The following is a 22,255-nucleotide window of genomic DNA, read 5'->3' as shown; positions in this document are numbered from 1 at the left end:
ACTGTTGTGTAAAGTAAAATATTTTTTTTTCAATGTGATTGAAATACAAACAATAACCTGATACTAGCGATTAGTGATTTTTTTCTGCAGACATAGATTTGCAGAGAAATTCCGCATTTTGCCATCTGCAAATTGTTTCGCAAAACTTCAGCAACATTTTGCCACAAAAATTTGCTGTCATGTCAAAAAAACGCGCGACCATGTAAAAAAAAACCCGTTGTCATGTCAAAAAAGTGGCGCAGTACCTGCATTTTGTGAATTTTTCACAATTTTCCAAATTTTACTCAATTTTGTGAATTTTACAGCAAAGACAACCAGGACAAAGTCGCTCATCACTTACCTGATACCTATGAATATGTGTCAGGCTTTTTTTTGTATTTTAATTGTATGGAATAACATTTTGTTTTTCTGTACACAACATTGGTGGATGGAGTGCTTGCCTTTTATTTTCATTTGCCTGGAATCACATCTAGCTGCAGGTTTGGAGTGATTTACCTGGGTCACTTGCATAAATTGATGAGTGTACACATCATTTTCTTTTCTTACATGGGTTTCTGCTGTTGTTCACCCATGTTCACAAATGGGAAAATGCCACATTTGCCCATTTATCTAAATTACACTGTATACAGTGTATTAAACTCACTCAAACTGAGAAACATTACATATAATACAGTTTCAATTAATATAACTTTGTTTCTTTGCAACCTTTTGTTCTAGATGACAGTGAATGCCTGAAGTGCCCAGGAGACGAATGGCCTGATAGCAAAAAAGAAAAATGCCTTCCAAAATCCATTCAGTACCTTTCTTATGAAGAGACACTGGGCTCCGTTTTAGCTTGTATTTCAGTCTTGTTTTGTCTCCTTACATTTTCAGTGTTCTGCCTGTTTATAATCAAAAGAAAGACCCCCATAGTGAAGGCAAATAACAGAGATCTCAGTTACCTACTTCTCATCTCCCTCATGTTTGGCTTCATGTGTTCCTTGGCATTCATTGGCAGACCCAACCGGATAATGTGCATGATACGCCAGGTCATGTTTGCTGTCATTTTTTCACTTTGTGTATCTACCATACTAGCAAAGACTATCACTGTCGTAATGATATTTAGTGCTACAAATCCAGACAGTAAATTGAAAAAACTGGTGGGGATGAGACTACCTGACTATATTGTCCCAGTGTGTACCATGGTTCAGATAATTCTATGCATAGTTTGGCTGACCACAGACGCTCCATTTGCAGAGTTCAATATGGCAGCAGAAATAGGAATAATAGTGATTGAGTGCAATGAAGGGTCCAGGGTGTTATTTGCTTCTGTCTTGGGGTACATGGGTCTCTTAGCTTCTATTAGCTTGTTAGTTGCCTTTCTGGCTAGGAAGCTCCCTGACACATTTAATGAGACCAAGTTCATTACATTCAGTATGTTGGTATTTGCCAGTGTTTGGGTGACATTTATACCTGCTTATCTCAGTACCAAGGGGAAACAGACAGTGGCAGTAGAAATCTTTGCCATTCTCTCTTCAAGTGCTGGGTGTCTTTTTTGCATATTTTTCCCAAAATGTTATATAATATTACTGCACCCAGAAATGAACAGCAAACAGTACATTACAGGGAGGAATGCTAGAAACCAAGGGAAATGATTCAGACTATAGACATCTTACCTCACCCTATTTTTAAATACATTTTTATGTCAAATAAGTAGAAATATTAAATGGAAATCAGTTTATTTTAACATAAAAGGGGAGCCCTCAATTATTTTTTACTTATAGTATACTGCATATTAAATGCACCATGAAAGCAAAGTTAACCCTTTAAGTGCCAGCAGAATTTGACATTTCGGTTCCCCTCAGTGCCAGACGTTTTGTTAACATTCTGTGCTCTCTCAATTTAGGGGCTTTTACTGGGGGAAGGGTTAAGTTTAGGTAGGCAAACTATATATTGTTTTTTTCAGGAGAACCTGAGCTTTCCAAATCTGCCTGAGTTTTTGTGTATTTCCACTTCTGGAACAAGATTTAGAGCTTGAAATACAAAAAAAAAAGAAAAATGTTATTTTTCATGATATAGGGATTTATACCAGAAACATATTTTATTTTATGGACAAAACTTTAACTGATTTGGAAAGCCTCATATCTCCCGAACGTGCCAATACCTGATATGTATAGTTTTATTGAGATTTCTGACTTCTATAGATCAAAAACTCCCAGCAGTAAATTACTAAATTTTTAAAGCATTACAGCAGAATACGGCATACTTTATATTCCAAAGCCAAAAATCCTTGAACATTAGGTTTACCCCAGGAAACCATACATTTTTGAAAAGTACACATTCTGACGAATCAGAAATGGGTAACTATGTCTTCCAACTCCTAAGTACCAAACGGTAATGCTTTACTGAATTTAGCATTTTCTATAAAAAAATATGAAAATTCTAAAAAATCGCCTCAAATCTTCCACTTTCAAGCACCTTATCTCCCACATAATATTAGGTACCAAGAAAACACATCCTAAATATGAAAGCCAAGGGTCCGCTGAGCAGTTTGATGCCCATTGTGCATAGGATCACCAATGTATCTGGCATTTAGAGACCCCATAAGGAAGTCAGTGCATAGAAATTGCCCCAGAGGTCTCTTAAGCTACTGAAAATTCAACACGTTTACTGCATTTTCTGTGGGATAAAAACACAAAAAAATACATTGACCCCCCAAAACCATATATTTTTGAAAAGTACACATTCTGACGAATCAGAAATGGGTAACTATGTCTTCCAACTCCTAAGTACCAAACGGTAATGCTTTACTGAATTTAGCATTTTCTATAAAAAAATATGAAAATTCTAAAAAATCACATCAAATCTTCCACTTTCAAGCACCTTATCTCCCACATAACATTAGGTACCAAAAGAACACACCCTAAATATGAAAGCCAAGGGTCCACTGAACAGTTTGATGCCCATTGTGCATAGGATCACTAATGTATCTGGCATTTAGAGACCCCAAAAGGAAGTTAGTGCATACAAAGTGTATACGCTGCAATATAAGCTACCGGCATGTGCATTATGTGGTATAAGACCCCCTAACAGTAAGGAGACCCTAGAAAACTATACATTTTCCGAAAGTACACATTCTGACAAAACAAAAATGGGTAAATACAACTTTCTACTGCAAACTACCAAACTACAAAGCTATGCTGAACAGAACGGTTTTTATGGAATTTCTGAAAACTGCCACAAAGCTTGCATTTTACCTCATTATGTACCCCACATTTTGTAACGTATCAACATAAAACTTTCTAAATATGAACGCCAAGAGCCTACTGAACAGTTTGATGCCCTATATGCATATATTGGCCAAACTACGTGCCGTACAGGGGCAGCCAAATAAAAATAGTGCATATGAATTTTCACATAAGACACTCCGGCTCATGCAATTTTTGCACCCGGTACGTGTATTATGCAGCATAAGACCCCCTAACAGTACCGATACCCTAGAAAACCATACATTTTCCGAAAGCACACATTCTGACAAAACAAAAATGGGTAAATACAACTTTCTACTGCAAACTACCAAACTACAAAGCTATGCTAAACAGAACGGTTTTTATGGCATTTCTGAAAATCGGCACAAAGCTTGCATTTTACCTCATGATGTACCCCCACATTTTGTAATGTATCAACATAAAACTTTCTAAATATGAACGCCAGGGGCCTACTGAACAGTTTGATGCCCTATATGCATATATTGGCTAAACTACATGCCGTACAGGGGCAGCCAAATAAAAATAGTGCATATGAATTTTCACATAAGATGCTTCGGCTCATGCAATTTTTGCACCCGGTATGTGTATTATGTAGCATAAGACCCCCTAACAGTACGAAGACCCTAGAAAACCATATATTTTGTAAAAGTACACATTCTGACAAAACAAAAATGGGTAAATAAAAACTTTCTACTGCAAACTACCAAACTACAAAGCTATGCTAAACTGAATGGTTTATGTGACATTTCTGAAAATCGGCACAAAGCTTGCATGTTGCCCAATTATGTACCCCACATTTAGTAACGTACCAACATAAAACACTCTAAGGGGCTGATTTACTAACCCACGAATCCGACCCGAATTGGAAAAGTTCCGACTTGAAAACGAACATTTTGCGATTTTTTCGTATGTTTTGCGATTTTTTCGGATTCTTTACGAATTTTTCGTTACCAATACGATTTTTGCGTAAAAACGCGAGTTTTTCGTATCCATTACGAAAGTTGCGTAAAAAGTTGCGCTTTTTTCGTAGCGTTAAAACTTACGCGAAAAGTTGCGCATTTTTCGTAGCGTTAAAACTTAAAAGGTGCAAAGTTTCGCGTAAGTTTTAACGCTACGAAAAATGCGCAACTTTTCGCGTAAGTTTTAACGCTACGAAAAAAGCGCAACTTTTTACGCAACTTTCGTAATGGATACGAAAAACTCGCGTTTTTACGCAAAAATCGTATTGGTAACGAAAAATTCGTAAAGAATCCGAAAAAATCGCAAAACATACGAAAAAATCGCAAAACATACGAAAAAAATCGCAAAATACCGATCATTACGAAAAAAAACGCAATCGGACTCATTTCGACCCGTTCGTGGGTAAGTAAATCAGCCCCTAAGTATGAACGCCAGGGGTTTACTGAACAGTTTGATGCCCAATATGCATAGATTTACCAAACTATGTGGGGTACACAGGATGCCAAATTGAAACAGCAGACAAAATATCCATGTGCAAAGACAAGTAATAAAAAACAATGTAAAATGCAATAAAATTGATAAAAATAAAAAAAATATATTTTTTTTTTGCATAATAATATCTGCGGTCAGAATAACAGTTTGAGTATTTTGGCTTGGGCAAATAAGTTTTACAGACAAAGTCAAGCAAACAACAACTATGCATAACTGAAAATGCAATAAAATGGCTAAAAATGCAATAAAATACCTAAAAATGCACCAAAATCACAGAAAATGCAAAAGAAACACCAAAATAATACACAAAAGGTATTGCGCAGTGCGGTTAGCGAATAAACTATCCGCAATGGCAATAAAACATTTTTTTTTTAGGCAAGAATAAAAACGATGCGATAAAAAAAAATTGTGTGTAAGTGAGTGTGTACACATGGTAAATGTGTTTTGTGTGCATGTGTGTGAGTGTGCAAGTACAAGTGTGTGTAAGTGTAAGTGCTCTGAATGTTTGAAATCCCCCAACTCCCCTAAAATGTATGTGTTTGTATGTAAGTGTGAGTATAAGTATGTATTAGTGTATTATTAGTGTATTATGTGTGTGTATGTGTGTTTGTGTGTGTATTTGCCACTTACTTGTTCAGTAGATTGTGGATCTGCAGGGAGACACAAAGGCAGCAGTCCGGCAGTGAGTAGGAGTGGCAGGAAGCAGGGGGGCGAGCAGAGGGGGGAGCAGAGAAAGGCAGAAGGAGATCGTGAAAGCCAGGCACGGATTGCACGTGCCCGGCTTTTCTTATGGGGCCCCTGAGCGATCGCACCCCAGGGGCCACTCGTTCCCCCCCTCTGACTATTGTCTGGAGGCTGGGGAACGAGCGGGGAGTGAAGAAGCGGCTTCAAAAGCCGCTTCTTCGCTCCCAAATCTGGAAGTGCAGCAGGACGTAGAATCTACATCCTGTGGCACTTAGGTACTTTGGTACCCAGGACGTAGATTCTACGTCCTGTGGCACTAAAAGGGTTAATGTGCTGCTTGTGTTATGAGTTGTGGTGCAGAATCGAAGGTAAATACAATAACAAAATATAACTGCAGACTCTAACTAAAAGTTTGAAGTCTTTGGGGTATATTTATCATGCTGTGTAAAAAGTGGAGTAAAACATTACAATAGTGGAGTAAAACATTACAATGCAATATGATTTCCATTGATATAAAACATTATTTTATAGAATTTTATTGTATCTTTTCTATACTTCGCTTATAAAAAATCAAGCAAGGTATGAAAATTTTTGTTATGTGTAATTAGAAATCTAATTATCTGTAAAAAGAAAATGTTCATTGCTCTTGTGAATGATGTATAATCTATGTCAATGCACTGCGGAAGTGTGTTGGTGCTATATAAATAATATTATTTTTATTATTATATAAATAATAATGAAATAAAATAACAAATGATACAACCTTAAACCACCATGCAAACTGGGAACACAAAACTCTTAATTACCATGCTTTTTTATGACTTTTAAATTGACTTAAATATATAAAACTGTATAGGAAAACACTAGACGATACAGAGAATTTTTCATCCACATTTTGATTAAAAAATCCCCCATGTGTCATAACCACTGGGATTCTCTTTTCTAGGAACTATGGAGAATAAAGTGGCATTCATTAATGATACCGCAACCACATATAGACACTAGCCTGGAAAGTGGATCATTTCTAGACATTATCTCTGATTATATTTCACCTCTCCAAGTAGAATCTTATTTTTTATTTTTTTTTTAGAACACTGTAGAGGGCATTAATTGTTTGGATTTGGTTTTGACAGAACCTACATTAGCTAGTCCATTCCAGCTAATGGACTAGCTAATGTAGGTATAGGGTTGGACTAGCTTACCAAAGCACTAGAGATCTCCAGTACTGCCTAGGCCTAATAGGTGAGACACTAGGAACATATCTATCAGTACTTGCTTATAATATTACAATTACCACGGCTCATTTACAACAAAGAAAGAAGGGTGCAAAGTACAAAAATGGGCATTATTATTCTAGCCATTTTGCTGCAGGTTTTTGAGCTTGATTTAAAAAGGCAGAAACCAAAACCACCCCCATGAATAGAGTCTTGCCTGTGTTCTGCAGTGCTGTAGTCATGTTGGAATTCCCTCCCACCCCTTCCCTAATTTGTATGCTATTCAGACACACATTAGGCAGTGGCAGCATACACAGGTTGAAATGGAGCCTCATACTTACCCCCTGCCATAAGGCCTGTGCTCAATGTTGCTATACTCTGCACCATATGCTGTGTTTTGTTATCCAGTGTGAGGTGCAGAGTGCAGTTAAACTCCAGGAAGAAATACTTTCTATATGAACACCAACAGGTGTGCATTTATGACCCTTTTCTATCAAGGTGGCCCTCGATATCATTTCCCAAAGAGACCCTTTCATTTTACAATATTTAATATATTTCAGTTAAGTCAAAATGAATAACTAAATAGATTGCAAAGCACCTAAAGAAAATGCATGTTAAACTACAGACTTGTTCCTTTCTAGCTCATCAGTGACATACAATATATAATATATAATTAATACTTATACTAAATTGGCCACTACTGGCCTGAGTCAATTCAAAGGCAGATGGAGCTTAAGCACAACAAATTTGATGTCAGAGCACTTAAAGTGGACCTGTCACCCAGACATGAAAATCTGTATAATAAAAGTCCTGTTCATGTTAAGCATGAAACCCAAATTCATTTTTATATTAACACATCCAAACCCATTATAAAGGCATTTAAGAATCACAGCTGTCAATCATATATTGCTTGCCCCGCCTCTATGCCTTAGGCATAGAGGCGGGGCAGACAATAACTTTAGCTTTCCATTCAGCACTTCCTAGATGTCACTGCACATCTCACTTTCCCCCTCCCTCCTCCTCATCTAACTGTGTAGCCAGTGCATGGGCCTGGGCATCTGGTCCCCCATACTGGCACATAAACAAGATTTTGGCATGATACAAAGTTTGCCTTAATAACAGTGTCCACAAAATGGTGCCTGCCTGCTTGCTTTGACTGAGTAATTCCAAGACGGAAGGAAACAAGATTTATATTATTTATATAGTGTAAGTAAAGTTTAATTTGCTCAACTAACAATATAGAAAATAATTTGGACTTATTTCTTAGGGTGACAGGTCCGCTTTAACAGAGTAAAAACAACAGTAACAGACAGTTGTTCAAAACGGTTTCCACGCAAGAGATGGTCAATGGCCGTCTAAGATTGATGCCAAGTTGCTAGAGCAGAATGAGTTCAGTTCAGATTTTTTTATAGTCATCACAACTGCATAAGATACTAACACAGTGGGACAAAATTGATAAGTTTCAGACCCCAAATGAAAAGAGACAATACACAACACGTATTTTAACAAAGAGTGCATACAGTGTACATAAACAGCAATACAATTTTGATTTCCAATGTGTCATCACAATACATAATAACATATACCCTTTCTTCTCTCCTGGGCCCGAGTTACAGGCCCATAAAAGAACAGACAATACACAACACATATTACAGCAAAAAAAGTGAATAAGGCAGCAATTCAGTGTGCAATGCAATTTCCAATGTGTCACCATAGTACATAGCCAACAACCATATTATTCTAATTTCCAATTTTATGCAATAACAACCCTGTGTGTTATTATAATATGAAACATTATGTGCAATGTATTTGTACAAAATATAACCAAATTTAGTTGAACCTTTTCCATGTCCAACTGCTATTATGAATTATTTTTTTCAGTACATATTGCATATTACTATATGGCAAATATATTTCACATTCATCCCCAGAGTAGACTGGCAAAAATGTCATGTGTAGGCTAAAGCTTTCCCAAGAAACCATTTTAATCATGAGTCCCTATTGATTGATTATCTAATTATTGTCATATTCATAATAACAGTGGCTATCCTGGTAATTTACTTTGAATGATTATAATTGTTCTTCACCTACCCCATGAGTCTTCTAGATCAGTGTTCCAATATAAAACTTTCTGTAAATCTCTCTTTCTGCATTTCAACTTGGGCTTTAACCAAAAAAAACAAGATAAGAGGAGACCTTCATGTTCCATAGTTAATTTGCCTGTATTCTTTACAGTTACAGAAGTCCACTTCATCTATCCATTTCTTTGGAACTCCTAAGGAACTGTTCTTTTTAAGGTAAAGACCAAGCTTCCACAATCAATTGTTGATTTGGTGCTTTTAAATTGTTGTGTTTTAGGTCTGTGGTGCAAGGTTTTCCATGAAAACTACTCTAAGATAATATATATTTAAGTGCTAAACTGTAACTTCCATAAAAGTAAAAGTAGATATAGATATATAAGCAAAAACGTTGCAGTAATAATAAAGAAGTTTGATACAACAAACAGGTATGAGTAATAGTATTTTGCGACAATTCCAGAAAGCATATACTTGCATTGCTATAGAAGGGTCGGATTTATTAATTAGCCACACAATTCTAAAATCTGATCCTATACAAATGAATGCAGTGAATCAGGAGCTTTTTAAGAACGAACAATATTTCTGTATTATGGTCATGGACAATGGCTATGGGAGTGAATAATTGTGAGAATATAGCTTAAAAAAAATTGAACAGCTACAAATGAACAAACTATTGACTAATTGAAAGCAACAATGCTTCAAAGGGTAAATAAATAAAGAATTCCTCTGTGAAAAGAAAGATAACCCAGGGCTGTTTCGTAAGTTAAACAAGTATCAGTTCAGTTCAAAACCAGCATGCAGAAAGAGAAACCAACTTACCGTATATCAGTGGCCCGGGTACATTGCTCCGAGCCTGTAGCTTGGGGCGAGATAAAAATTCAAAATCATTAAGAATAAAGCACATTTATAGGCAACATGGCTGAAGATATAAGTTTTTTTTTAACAATATTAAAACCATGCTTTTCGTAGTTTTATTATATGAAATAAATGTCGTTTTTATCTTTAACTGTGTTGCCTATAGGAGCGTTCACTTCTTCAACATCTTGAGCAGTGATTCAAGTCCATCATTTTAGGAATCTGTTAATCTGTAAAAATAAAAAAAAATAAAAAAAACAAAAAAAACAATTTAATCTGTGCACAAACATCTGTCACTATCAATTGTATAGACGTTTAACATTATATAGTATTGAGAGTCTACATTTGGTTTGAAACGAAAGCCAAATTCTGAATTTTGTACATATCTGCTACTTTATTGTGGAACTTTTCAAAATGACTTTAATTAGGTTTACAAATGGAAAACAGAAATACAATTTTGACACTACAAATTATGCCTTATGTTAGTTTTTTTTCAGCTAAATGAAACCAATCCCACTCCACATGAGATAAATGTATAACCTTCCCAGTTTTTGCCTTTATCTTTGCACCACCATATATATTCAGACTATTCTGTCTAGGCAGCGCCTAATCCTGACACTCACCTGTGATTTCATTATGCCTTATGCATAATGAACTGTATAGTATTGCAAATAACGTAGAATGAGAATGTTTGTTGAAATCTTATAATAGGTCTTTTTGGTGACAGAATACCAAAAACAATCAAGGTTTAAAAATTTAAAAAATAAATATTATTACTTCTCTTCATTATCATATTTTTGGTCTTGCTTATCATGCAGCTGAACCCTCCATGTAACCTACATTGTATGCCACAGCAACTGACCTCACTAATAGATCTAGCTGGCTACAATAGTGGCCTACACCCTGGTTCATTTCACAACGTAAATTTCTTTACGTAAAGTCAGATTTAAAGCCATGTAATAAAGACATTACCAATGAAAACGTCGAATCTCTTTGGGTAGAAATTTCAGTAGGGCTGAAAGTCACAAAGAAAATGGTCATTGGTGTATGCTATAAACCACCCCGTATAGATGAGGGGGATGAGGCCCAGCTATTGTTGCAAATGGAGGAGGCTTCAAAACTGGGTCAAGTTGTTATTATGGGGGACTTTAATTATCCGGACATTGACTGGAGTAATGGGGTGGCTAAGTCAGAAAAAGCTAGTAGGTTTGTAAATATGCTAAATGACAACTTTTTATTTCAGGCGGTTCAAGAACCTACTAGGAATGACTCTATTTTGGACCTGGTGATTTCTAATAATAATGAACTCATCTCTAACATTTGTGTGGGTGAGCATCTGGGGAACAGTGATCACAACATGGTCTCCTTTGAGATAAAGCTGCAGAGACAGCTCTATAAGGGAGTAACTAAAACGCTCAATTTTAGACGTGCAGACTTTGCCAGTATAAGGGCATCTCTGCAATGTGTCAACTGGGAAAGGCTTTTCATGGGGTTAGACACAGAAGGAAAATGGAACAGGCAAGCTAAAATAGAAATGGAAAGGGATATTGCAGCTAGGAGTAAAAAGAATCCAAAATTATTTTTTAATTATGTGAATAGTAAAAAAATGAAGCAAGAAGGGGTGGGAACCTTATTATCACGGGGGGATAAGTTGGTTGATGAGAACGGGGAAAAAGCTGAAATTTTGAACTCTTATTTTTCATCTGTCTATACATCTGAGGAGCCAGATAATGAAGGCTTCCCTTTTAATATGCCCAGTTCTAGTAATTTAGCTACTGACGCATGGGTCACTCAGGAGGAAATTCAAAAGAGACTTGAACATGTAAAGGTAAACAAAGGTCCAGGGCCGGATGGGATTCATCCCAGGGTATTAAATGAGCTGAGCGCTGTGATTGCCAAACCTCTTCACTTAATTTTTCAGGATTCATTGAGGTCTGGCATGGTGCCGAGAGACTGGCGGATTGCTAATGTGGTGCCGTTATTTAAAAAGGGATCCTGTTCTCAGCCTGAAAACTATAGGCCTGTTAGTCTGACATCAGTAGTAGGAAAAATTTTGGAAGGGGTAATAAGGGATAGGATAGTTGAATACATTGCAGTTCACAATACTATACGTTTGTGCCAGCATGGTTTTATGCGTAACAGATCTTGCCAGACTAATTTAGTCGCCTTTTATGAGGAGGTGAGTAGGAACCTCGATGCTGGAATGGCAGTTAATGTCATCTACTTGGACTTTGCTAAAGCGTTTGATACAGTACCTCACAGAAGGTTAATGATCAAATTAAGGAATATTGGCCTAGAACATAATATTTGTAATTGGATAGAGAACTGACTGAAGGATAGATTACAAAGAGTGGTGGTAAATGGAACATTTTCTAATTGGACCAGTGTTGTTAGTGGAGTACCGCAGGGGTCAGTCCTTGGTCCTTTGCTTTTTAACTTGTTTATTAATGACCTGGAGGTGGGCATAGACAGTACTGTTTCTATTTTTGCTGTTCCATGCAGGGTTCCATGCAGGGTGCTGCCGCTTTGCAGAGCGATTTGACAAAATTAGATAACTGGGCAGCAAACTGGAAAATGAGGTTCAGTGTTGATAAGTGCAAAGTTATGCATTTTGGTAGAAATAATATAAACGCAAACTATCTACTGAATGGTAGTGTGTTGGGGGTATCCTTAATGGAGAAGGATCTAGGGGTTTTTGTAGATAACAAGTTGTCTAATTCCAGGCAGTGTCATTCTGTGGCTACTAAAGCAAATAAAGTGCTGTCTTGTATAAAAAAGGGCACTGACTCAAGGGATGAGAACATAATTTTGCCCCTTTATAGGTCCCTGGTAAGGCCTCACCTTGAGTATGCAGTGCAGTTTTGGGCTCCAGTCCTTAAGAAGGATATTAATGAGCTGGAGAGAGTGAAGAGACTGCAACTAAACTGGTTAAGGGGATGGAAGATTTAAACTATGAGGTTAGACTGTGAGGGTTGAGGTTGCTTTCTCTGGAAAAGAGGTGCTTGCGAGGGGACATGATTACTCTGTACAAGTACATTAGAGGGGATTATAGGCAGATGGGGGTGTTCTTTTTTCCCATAAAAACAATTAACGCACCAGAGGCCACCCCTTTAGATTAAAGGAACGTAGCTTCCATTTGAAGCAGCGTAGGTGGTTTTTCACGGTGAGGGCAGTGAGGTTGGGGAATGCCCTTCCTAGTGATGGGGTAATGGCAGATTCTGTTAATGCCTTTAAGAGGGGCCTGGATGAGTTCTTGATCAATCAGAATATCCAAGGCTATTGTGATACTAATATCTACAGTTAGTACTAGTGGTTGTATTTATAGTTTATGTATGTGAGTGTATAGATTGGTAGGTGTGGGTTAGGTGTGCTGGATTTACTTGGAAGGGTTGAACTTGATGGACACTGGTCTTTTTTCAACCCTATGTAACTATGTAACCAGTTGTTTTTAAATACTATTCAAACTGTTGTATGTGACCACTAGTGATGAGCGAATCTGTCCCGTTTCGCTTTGCCAAAAAATTCTCAAATCTTTCAAAAGATTCTCGAAATGATGAAAAATTTGCAAAGCGGTGAAAATGTTGAGCGGCAACAAAAATTGTCACATGACAATTCTTTTTGTTGCAAGAGACAATTCTTTTGATGAAAGACAATTCTTTTTTATGCGCGAGACAATTCTTTTAATGAGAGACAATTCTTTTGATGAGAGACAATTCTTTTTAATGCAAGAGACTATTCTTTTGATGCGCGAGACAATTCTTTTGATGAGAGACAATTTTTTTTTTGATGCACAACAATTATTTTTATGAGCGAGACAATTATTTTTGAGGTGCGACAATTCTTTTGACGCAGGCGACAATTTTTGGATACGCATTGATTTTTTTCTGCAGCAAATATTGTCGCCTGTTTCGTGAAATAATCCTCCAATGGCGAAACGTGGACATTCACAGCGAATCCATGCCTGCTGAATTTCACTATTGACCACATAAAACCATTAGGAAATGCATTGTATAACCACAGTGTGTATACTCTATGACTGTATTTGTTACTGCATTTTATAGCATGATGTCTAAAAACCATTCCATTAACATGTATTTACCATACAGTATCACATTTCCACTACAATTGTTCCATGAATCTCAACTCCTTTTCATTCCTTCACTATATATATTTATAAGTCTCAGATTTTCTTGTCTTTGACTTCCAAACAAAACACCAACAAACAAAATGAGCATTTATCTAACTTCCATCTATCGTTGCCATCTATACCTGCTCCTAATGCCGTTATGGTATAAAGTGGGTGTTTGTGAAACTCCATTAGAGAGGTGCAGACTGTCCACTGAAGGTGTTACTGGCTATTCAATGACTGGAGATATCATACTTGGTGGTCTGTTTTCTGTCCACATGGAAGCAACACATCCTGTAATAACCTATAGGGAATGCCCACAGCCTCTTCAGTGCAGCAGGTATGTTGTTCTAATGTCAGTTAGAGCATTGGGTATAATATATTATAACCTTTTTGAAAAATCTGCATGAAATAGAAAGGCTAGTTGATATATTAAGGGGGTATATAGTGCAAAACTGACACTGCTGTACTTTGTTGCTTAACTTACTTCCATCATGGACTCAGGTTTAATTAATAGAGTGTTAAATCATTATATGTAAACCATGTGTGGGGTTATGTAGCCTTTTCTATGCTATTGCAATGATTACTGGTCAATCAGAACTGATAGTTGAAAGAGCAAATTTGTCCAATAAGATGGAACCACTATCTGTCTGTTTATCTATCTGTCTGTCTGTCTGTCTCTCTATCAATCTATCTGTCTGTCTGTCTATCTATCTATCCACATATGTGCATGGTGGGGGGTTAAAAATAAATGCTATATGTTTTGGTTAGGAGTGGAGTTACCATTTCTGTTTATTTATCATTCATGTCTTATGCACACATTTCTAAAGATACATGGCCTGGTTCTAACTGATAAATAAAAATGGAAAAAGAAAGCTATTGCACTAAAAGGGACTGTGCAGTATGACTGTATAATATCAGTGTTTTTTTCAGGTTTCATATGAGATATTATCGCTTCCTTCTTGCAATGGTATTTGCAATACTGAAAATCAATGAATCAAATAACCTTCTGCCCAATATAACGCTGGGCTTCAAACTCTATGATTCATGTTACAATGAGGTACGGTCATTAATGGGAGCAACATGGATTTTGTCAGGGGCAAAAAATGGAGTGCCAAACTTTCACTGCAACCAGGATATTATGCCACTGGCTATTATTGGTGACATGCCCTCTAAGGCCTCAGTGCCCCTAGCAAGGATCTTGGGATTGTACAGATATCCGCAGGTACATTACCCCTTTGCAGCTATGTTAATGCACTCAAATGACTACAAGTAAAAAACACAGGATCAGATATCTTTAAAATGCTAAAATGCTATTATAAAATGTTGAGGTAAGTGAGATGAAAATGAAAATTAATGTTGAGATAAGTGAGATGATCCATGAATAGTGTTTATCTTTCAGGGGTTATTCAGCTCAAATCTTTATTCTCATGGTTGTTGTTAACAAAAGGTTTATAGCCCTGCTTCTGGATCATCAATGTTGGCTGAATGGTTTTACAGAATAGACAAATGTTTTTTTAGGCCATATTAAGTATGTTAAAAATGTATCTGCATAAATAACAGCCTTGCTCAGGGAGAAGACAGTTGTTCTATATATTTATTTTTGTTATTTTTGAACAGGTTAGCTATGCTTCAGGCCAAGCTTTACTAAGTGATAAAATGCAGTTCCCATCATTCCTCAGGACAATGTATAATGGTGACTATGAATGGTTTGCCATTGCTCAATTGGTTAAATATTTTAACTGGACCTGGGTGGGTATTGTATGCTCAGATAATGACTTGGGGAGATCAGGGGCTCAGTTGTTAACTAGAGAAATAGAGAAGAATGGTGGATGCATTGCATTTCAAGAGACACTTCCTATAATCAGCTCCATGGAGTCTGTCTACCGTATCATTGGTCTTGTCAAGAGATCCAGAGCAACAGTGATCATTTTATGCTGTACCATAGAAAACCTTGTCTTTTTAATGGAACAGGCTTCTTTTCACAATATCACTGACAAAGTGTGGGTGGGAACATCAGGCTGGTCCATTACCTCTGACTTCCCTAGGACTGACATCTTAACAACCTTAAATGGGAGCTTTGCAATAGCAGCTCAAAATGGGAAAATACCAAGGTTAAAGGAGTTTCTTTATAGCATCCATCCTTCCAGATTTCCAGATGATCCTTACATGAAGACATTTTGGGAGACTGCTTTTCACTGTATTTGGCCAGGAAATGATACAGTCAATAATACATCTCCAGCACTGCTTAAAGAAGACATTGTTTGGTGCACAGGAGAGGAGAGACTGGACAGTATTGATCCCAATATATATGATGTCTATAACTTTAAATACACATATAGAACACATAATGCAGTCTTTGCAGTAGCTCATGCTTTGCACCAGATGAAGAACTGTGTCCCAGGGAAAGGGCCTTTCAAGAATGGATCTTGTGCTGATATTTATAACCACCGGCCTTGGCAGGTACTGTATTTATTGAAAAAAAAAATAAAAAAAATTATAGTCAAATGAAATGTGACAGACCCACCCAATACTAGAGATTTATCAATTCATTAGTGGTTTCTATTATACATTTTCTGGGGCTGATTTCTGTGAAGCAGAACTGTGTGTCTGATATTATAAAATGAGTGAATCAATTAAACTCAATGTCATTTTAAAATAGAATAATAGTAAACTGATATTGGATACATTTTAATTGCGAGTAATTAGTAATATAAATTAGAGGTTGAAAAAAGTTTTTTTCACAGTGGTGGGTAATGTCAGCACAATATTGTTTAAAGGGATTAATTCACGGGAACACTTAAAACTTTAAAAAACAACATCAGTTAATAGCACTAGTTCAGCAGAATTCTGCACTGAAATTCATTTTTTAAAAGAGTGGACTGATTTTTTATTTTTAATTTTGAAATCTGACATATTGTTAGTTTCCCAGTTGCCCTCAGCCATGTGACTTGTGCTCTGATAAACTTCAATCTCTTTTTACTCCTGCCTTGCAAGTTGGAGTGATATCCCCCCCACCCCCCAGCAGCCAATCAGCAGAACAATGGGAAGGGAGCAAGATAGCAGCTCCCAGTAGGTATCAGAATAGCACTCAATAGTATCAAATCCAAGTCCGGCTTGGGACTCCTCCAGTTATACTGAGTAGAAGAAACAATATCTAAAAGTAATTCTTCTGTGTATCACTGGCTTCTTCCATCTTCAGGCACAATGTACTAAGATGGCACCTACACACCAATATTACAACTAAAAAAAATACATAAGTTGGTTCAATAATAACATTTTTAAATGGTAGTGTCAGTTATTTGCTATGTAAACAGTGTAATTGAGAAATACAACAGAATCCCTATAAGAAATTAATATATAACAGTCAAGACATAGTTAGTTAGAATGAGATGACTATAGACTTTCACAACCTAAAATGTGTGTGGACCTTTTAGATTGTTACATGATTTATAGTCAAACATATTATCCTATAACCTTCATTTGGAGAACATCAATTGACAACAGAAGCTATTTTACTTTAAATTCAAAATGTTTTGTGACCCTTTCAAAGACAAATGGTAAATGGTCACATTTTCCTTATAGTTGCTTCATTACATCAAGAAAGTTGTCTTCAATAACACCGCAGGGAAACAAATATATTTTGATGGGGATGGAGATGTTCCTGTCTATGTGGATATCCTAAATTGGCAATTGTTTCCTAATGGAACTAATATGTATGTCCATATTGGCAGTTTTGATGCCGGCTCTCCCAAAGGCCAAGAACTTAATATCTGGTTAAATAAGATTTTATGGAACGGAGGGCACATCCATGTACGTATTTTATTTTTATGTTTAAAACTGTTGCATGAGTATGTACTATATGCACATGCTTTATGCTGATGTAAGTATCAACCACTGTAATTATCCACCCCCATCAGGCAAAATGATTTGCACCAACAGGCAAATTATTGTGCTCTATACAGAATGCCTACTTCAACTAAATGAAATAAAGATGCCAGGACAGTCTAGTGCTCTTCATTTGGTGCATTTAATGCCAAAATTAGTAATTAAGCAAAAAAAAAATAATAATAATAATAATAATAAATCACCTCTTAAATGGCAAAAAATGAAACAAATTGAATGCGTGATGAATAGGAAGCAGTTTCAGCATGGTAATCCCCATTGTCTCACAAAGGAAGCTATAAAATGCTTGGGCGACCAAACACCTAAATGTACCATTGCCCCTATAATACTCCTTTACAATTTTTGCTCAAGTTCTCACAGATTTGAGGGAGCATCTAATAACATTCAATTTTTTTAAAGATTCCAATTTGTGGTAAAATACAATTTCATCTTGGAAAAAAAAACAAAAAGCAATCTTTTCCCCACAAAACTGCGCCAAGTCTGAACAAAAAAATACTCCTTTTTACAAAAAAAAATAATCCTTTTTACAACTGGAAGATCTTTGCTTCATGGTTTTAGAAACAATGCAAGGCCCTTAATTTCAAGGCCAGCAAAGGAGAGAACACCTCTATCATCCTAAACTGTAGGATGTTTCTTTACTTCAAAGGCCTTATTTTTTTTTTTTAATTTAATTAATTTCTGTAACAAATTGTATAGGTCCCGAGTTCAGTTTGCAGTGATCCATGTCCCAAAGGCTACAGAAGAGCTGCAATTCAGGGGCAGAAGATCTGCTGCTTTGATTGTCTGCCATGTTCTGAAGGAGAGATTCTCAACCCATATGGTTTGTAACAATAATATTTAATAATTGTAGACATAGACAGATACCATGGGTAAAACCTTGAGCAGATTCAACCTAATTGTATACAGTAAATTAGTTTGACCAGATTTACAGACATTGGGGGTATTTAATTCCTAGTAAAACATTGGGGGAATTTACTACTCAATTTTTTTTTTGTGGGACAAAATGAATTTTTGCATGATGTATTATGCAACAAAGTTGGAACTGGAGATTATTAAACTTATTCTGATTATTCACCAAAAACAACCCCACAAATGACTATGAAGATTTTTATTCATCCAGGTCAGGGTATATCTAGTATAAATAAATCTAAAACAACTGGACTTGTTAACAAAAATGTTATGAGCCATTGTCTCAGTACCTTTTCACTTCTTTTGCACACACACTGGGAAGGTCCCCAGCATGACAATCCTATATGATAACTGCTTCCCTCCACTCCCCTTGCTTTATCTGTAACATACAGTATTTCTTCTGTTTTAGATGACAGTGAATGTCTCAAGTGCCCAGAAGACAAATGGCCTGATAGCAGAAAAGAAGAGTGCCTACCAAAGCTCATTCAGTTCCTTTCTTATGAAGAGACACTGGGCTCCGCTTTAGCTTGTATTTCAGTCTTGTTTTGTCTCCTTACATTTTCAGTGTTCTGCCTGTTTATAATCAAAAGAAATACCCCCATAGTGAAGGCAAATAACAGAGATCTTAGCTACCTACTTCTCATCTCCCTCATGTTTGGCTTCATGTGTTCCTTGGCATTCATTGGCAGACCCAACCGGATAATGTGCATGATACGCCAGGTCATGTTTGCTGTCATTTTTTCACTTTGCGTTTCTACCATACTAGCAAAGACTATCACTGTCGTAATGATATTTAGTGCTACAAATCCAGACAGTAAACTAAAGAAACTAGTGGTACTACGAATACCCATTTATATTGTCCCAGTGTGTACCATGGTTCAGATAATTCTATGCATAGTTTGGCTGACCACAGACGCTCCATTTCCAGAGTTCAATATGGCAGCAGAAATAGGAATAATAGTGATTGAGTGCAATGAAGGGTCCAGGGTGTTATTTGCTTGTGTCTTGGGGTACATGGGTCTCTTAGCTTCAATTAGTTTATTTGTTGCCTTTATGGCTAGGAAGCTTCCTGACACATTTAATGAGACCAAGTTCATTACATTCAGTATGTTGGTATTTGCCAGTGTTTGGGTGACATTTATACCTGCTTATCTCAGTACCAAGGGGAAACAGACAGTGGCAGTAGAAATCTTTGCCATTCTCTCTTCAAGTGCTGGGTGTCTTTTTTGCATCTTTTCCCCAAAATGTTATATAATATTACTGCACCCAGAAATGAACAACAGGCAGTACATCACAGGGAGAAATGCGAGAAACTGAGGGAAACAGTTTAGACTATGGGCATCTTAACTCATCTGCAATTTACTATAATTATACATATAAATTGTTTCTGTATTTATGGATGTTATAGATTTTGTAACATTCATATTTACACTTTTCATTATATATGAGCATAGGTGCAAAAATAAAATAAAATCATCTTTGATGTCTGTTTAGAACTCTTTTTTGCTTTAGGGGCATATTTATTATAGTGTGTAAGCCAACATCACTGGAAATGATGCCCATAGCAACTAATAAGCAATAAGATTTGAAACAAAAGCAAAGATCTGATTGTTATGGGCAGCATCACCAGCCAGTGATGTTGGCTTACACACTATAACAAATATGCACAAGTGTTCTCCTGCTTTATCTCTGGAATGTACCATATATCTGACACATAAGCATAGTGAAGTTTAAGGAGTAATCTTACAGAATATTATATATTGTCTATGGGGTCTTTTACATTAAACAGAATGCACTGGGGTAAAGTAATACAATTTTCAAACCAATCACTGCATTGTTCTTTTATTTTACTCTGCAGTCTACTATAAAATTAACACATTTATACAGGTATGGGACCTGTAATCCAAAATGCTCAGGACCTGGGGTTTTCTTGATAAGTGATCTTTCCATTATTTGGATTTCTTACTTTAAGTCTACTTCAAAAATAATTAAACACTAAGGGGCAGATTAATCAAAATGTTAATTCATAGCTTAATACATAAAAACTCACCCATGTTCTATTCATTCCTATAGTGAATTATTTCACTCACTGCTAAATACGCTTCTAAAAATCCCATAGGAATGTATAGAACGTGGGATTTTATGGATTTAGCTCACATTTCTATAAATCTGCCCCTAAATAAACTCCATAAAGTTGTATTGTCTCCAGTAGGGATGCATTCTATCTCAGTTGGGATCATGTACAAGCTACTGTTCTATCATTACTGAGAAAAGGGAATCATTTAACCATTAAAAAAACCCAATAGGATTGTTCTGCCCCCAATAAGGGGTAATTATAGTTACATAGTTTCATAGTTACATAGTTACATAGGGTTGAAAAAAGACCAGTGTCCATCAAGTTCAACCCATCCAAGTAAACCCATCACACCTAACCCACACCTACCATTATATATATATATATATAATATATATATATATCTTAGTTGGGATCAAGTACAGGTACTGTTTTATTATTACAGAGAAAAGGGAATCATTTAACCATTAAATAAACCCAATAGGGCTGTTCTGCCCCCAATAAGGGGTAATTATATCTTAGTTGGGATCAAGTACAGGTACTGTTTTATTATTACAGAGAAAAGGGAATCATTTAACCATTAAATAAACCCAATAGGGCTGTTCTGCCCCAATAAGGTGTAATTATATCTTAGTTGGGATCAAGTACAGGTACTGTTTTATTATTACAGAGAAAAGGGAATCATTTAACCATTAAATAAACCCAATAGGGCTGTTCTGCCCCCAATAAAGGGTCATTATATCTTAGTTGGGATCAAGTACAGGTACTGTTTTATTATTACAGAGAAAAAAAGGAAATAATTCGTAAAAATATGAATTATTTGTTTATAAAGGAGTCTAAGAAAGATGGCCTTTCTGATTTTTTAGGTATGGAGATCCAAATTACAAAAAGATCCCTTACCCAGAAAACCCCAGGTCCCGAGCATTCTGGATAACAAGTCCCATACCTGTACTTGATCCCAACTAAGATATAATAAATCCTTGTTGGGAGAAAAACAATCCTATTCAGTTAATTTGATGTTTAAATTATTTTTTTAGTAGACTTAAGGTATGGTGATCCAAATTATAGAAAGAGCCCTTATCTGGAAAACCCAAGGTCCCAAGCATTCTGGTTAACAAATCCCATACCTGTACATATACTCATTAGCGTGTTATGAAAACAAAAGGAAACATTATGGCAAGGTAAGGAAAGTTGCAAAACTTTATACCAGGTCTAGTAACCCACTGATAACTTTCAGATGTTTGATTTCAGACATGTGACCAGGATATGCTAGTTGCTGATTGGTTGCTATAGGTCACTAGCCCAGAAAAAATCTTTGTGAGTTAATTATATTAACCTTATGTAGGGACCCATAGGGTTAAATGGCCCCTATTGCTTTAAATCCCTACAGGTTCAGTTCCCTTAGTTGCTGGGTGGAAGGGAATGTATCTAAGTGAGTTCATTAATTGTGTGCTATTGGCTAGCAGGTATGGTGACCACTTCCTGCCTCACTTTGGTATAGTGCTGGGAAAGAAGTGGCACTTCCTCTTTGCTTCCACCTGAGGAACAGGGTACCACTCTAGGGGTGTAAGGCAGTTGGGGCTGAGCTAGAAAGAGCAGTTCTGAGCTCCTACATAGGACTGGCAGTTTTGGAGGTATCTCTCCCAGGCCATATTGCCTGTAGTGTAGGGATCCCAGTGACTAGGGAATCAGGATAGAGAATTCCCTGA

The 22,255-nt window shown here is 36.5% G+C and overlaps 1 protein-coding gene across 1 annotated transcript in view; it reads left to right on the top strand.

The window, feature by feature from the left end:
• LOC100485985 (extracellular calcium-sensing receptor) overlaps positions 1-19,789 on the top strand; it is a 53,057-nt gene extending 33,268 nt beyond the window's left edge. The window contains exon 5 of the mRNA XM_031891770.1: positions 18,882-19,789. Coding sequence (XP_031747630.1) covers positions 18,882-19,789 — 908 coding nt within the window. The remainder of the gene's footprint in view (positions 1-18,881) is intronic.
• The last annotated feature ends 2,466 nt before the right edge of the window (positions 19,790-22,255 follow it).

This window comes from Xenopus tropicalis, chromosome 8 (genome assembly GCF_000004195.4).
Source record: "Xenopus tropicalis strain Nigerian chromosome 8, UCB_Xtro_10.0, whole genome shotgun sequence".
Lineage (NCBI taxonomy): Eukaryota > Metazoa > Chordata > Amphibia > Anura > Pipidae > Xenopus > Xenopus tropicalis.
Note: the sequence above shows the minus strand (reverse complement) of the source record. Positions and strands in the feature narration are given on the sequence as shown.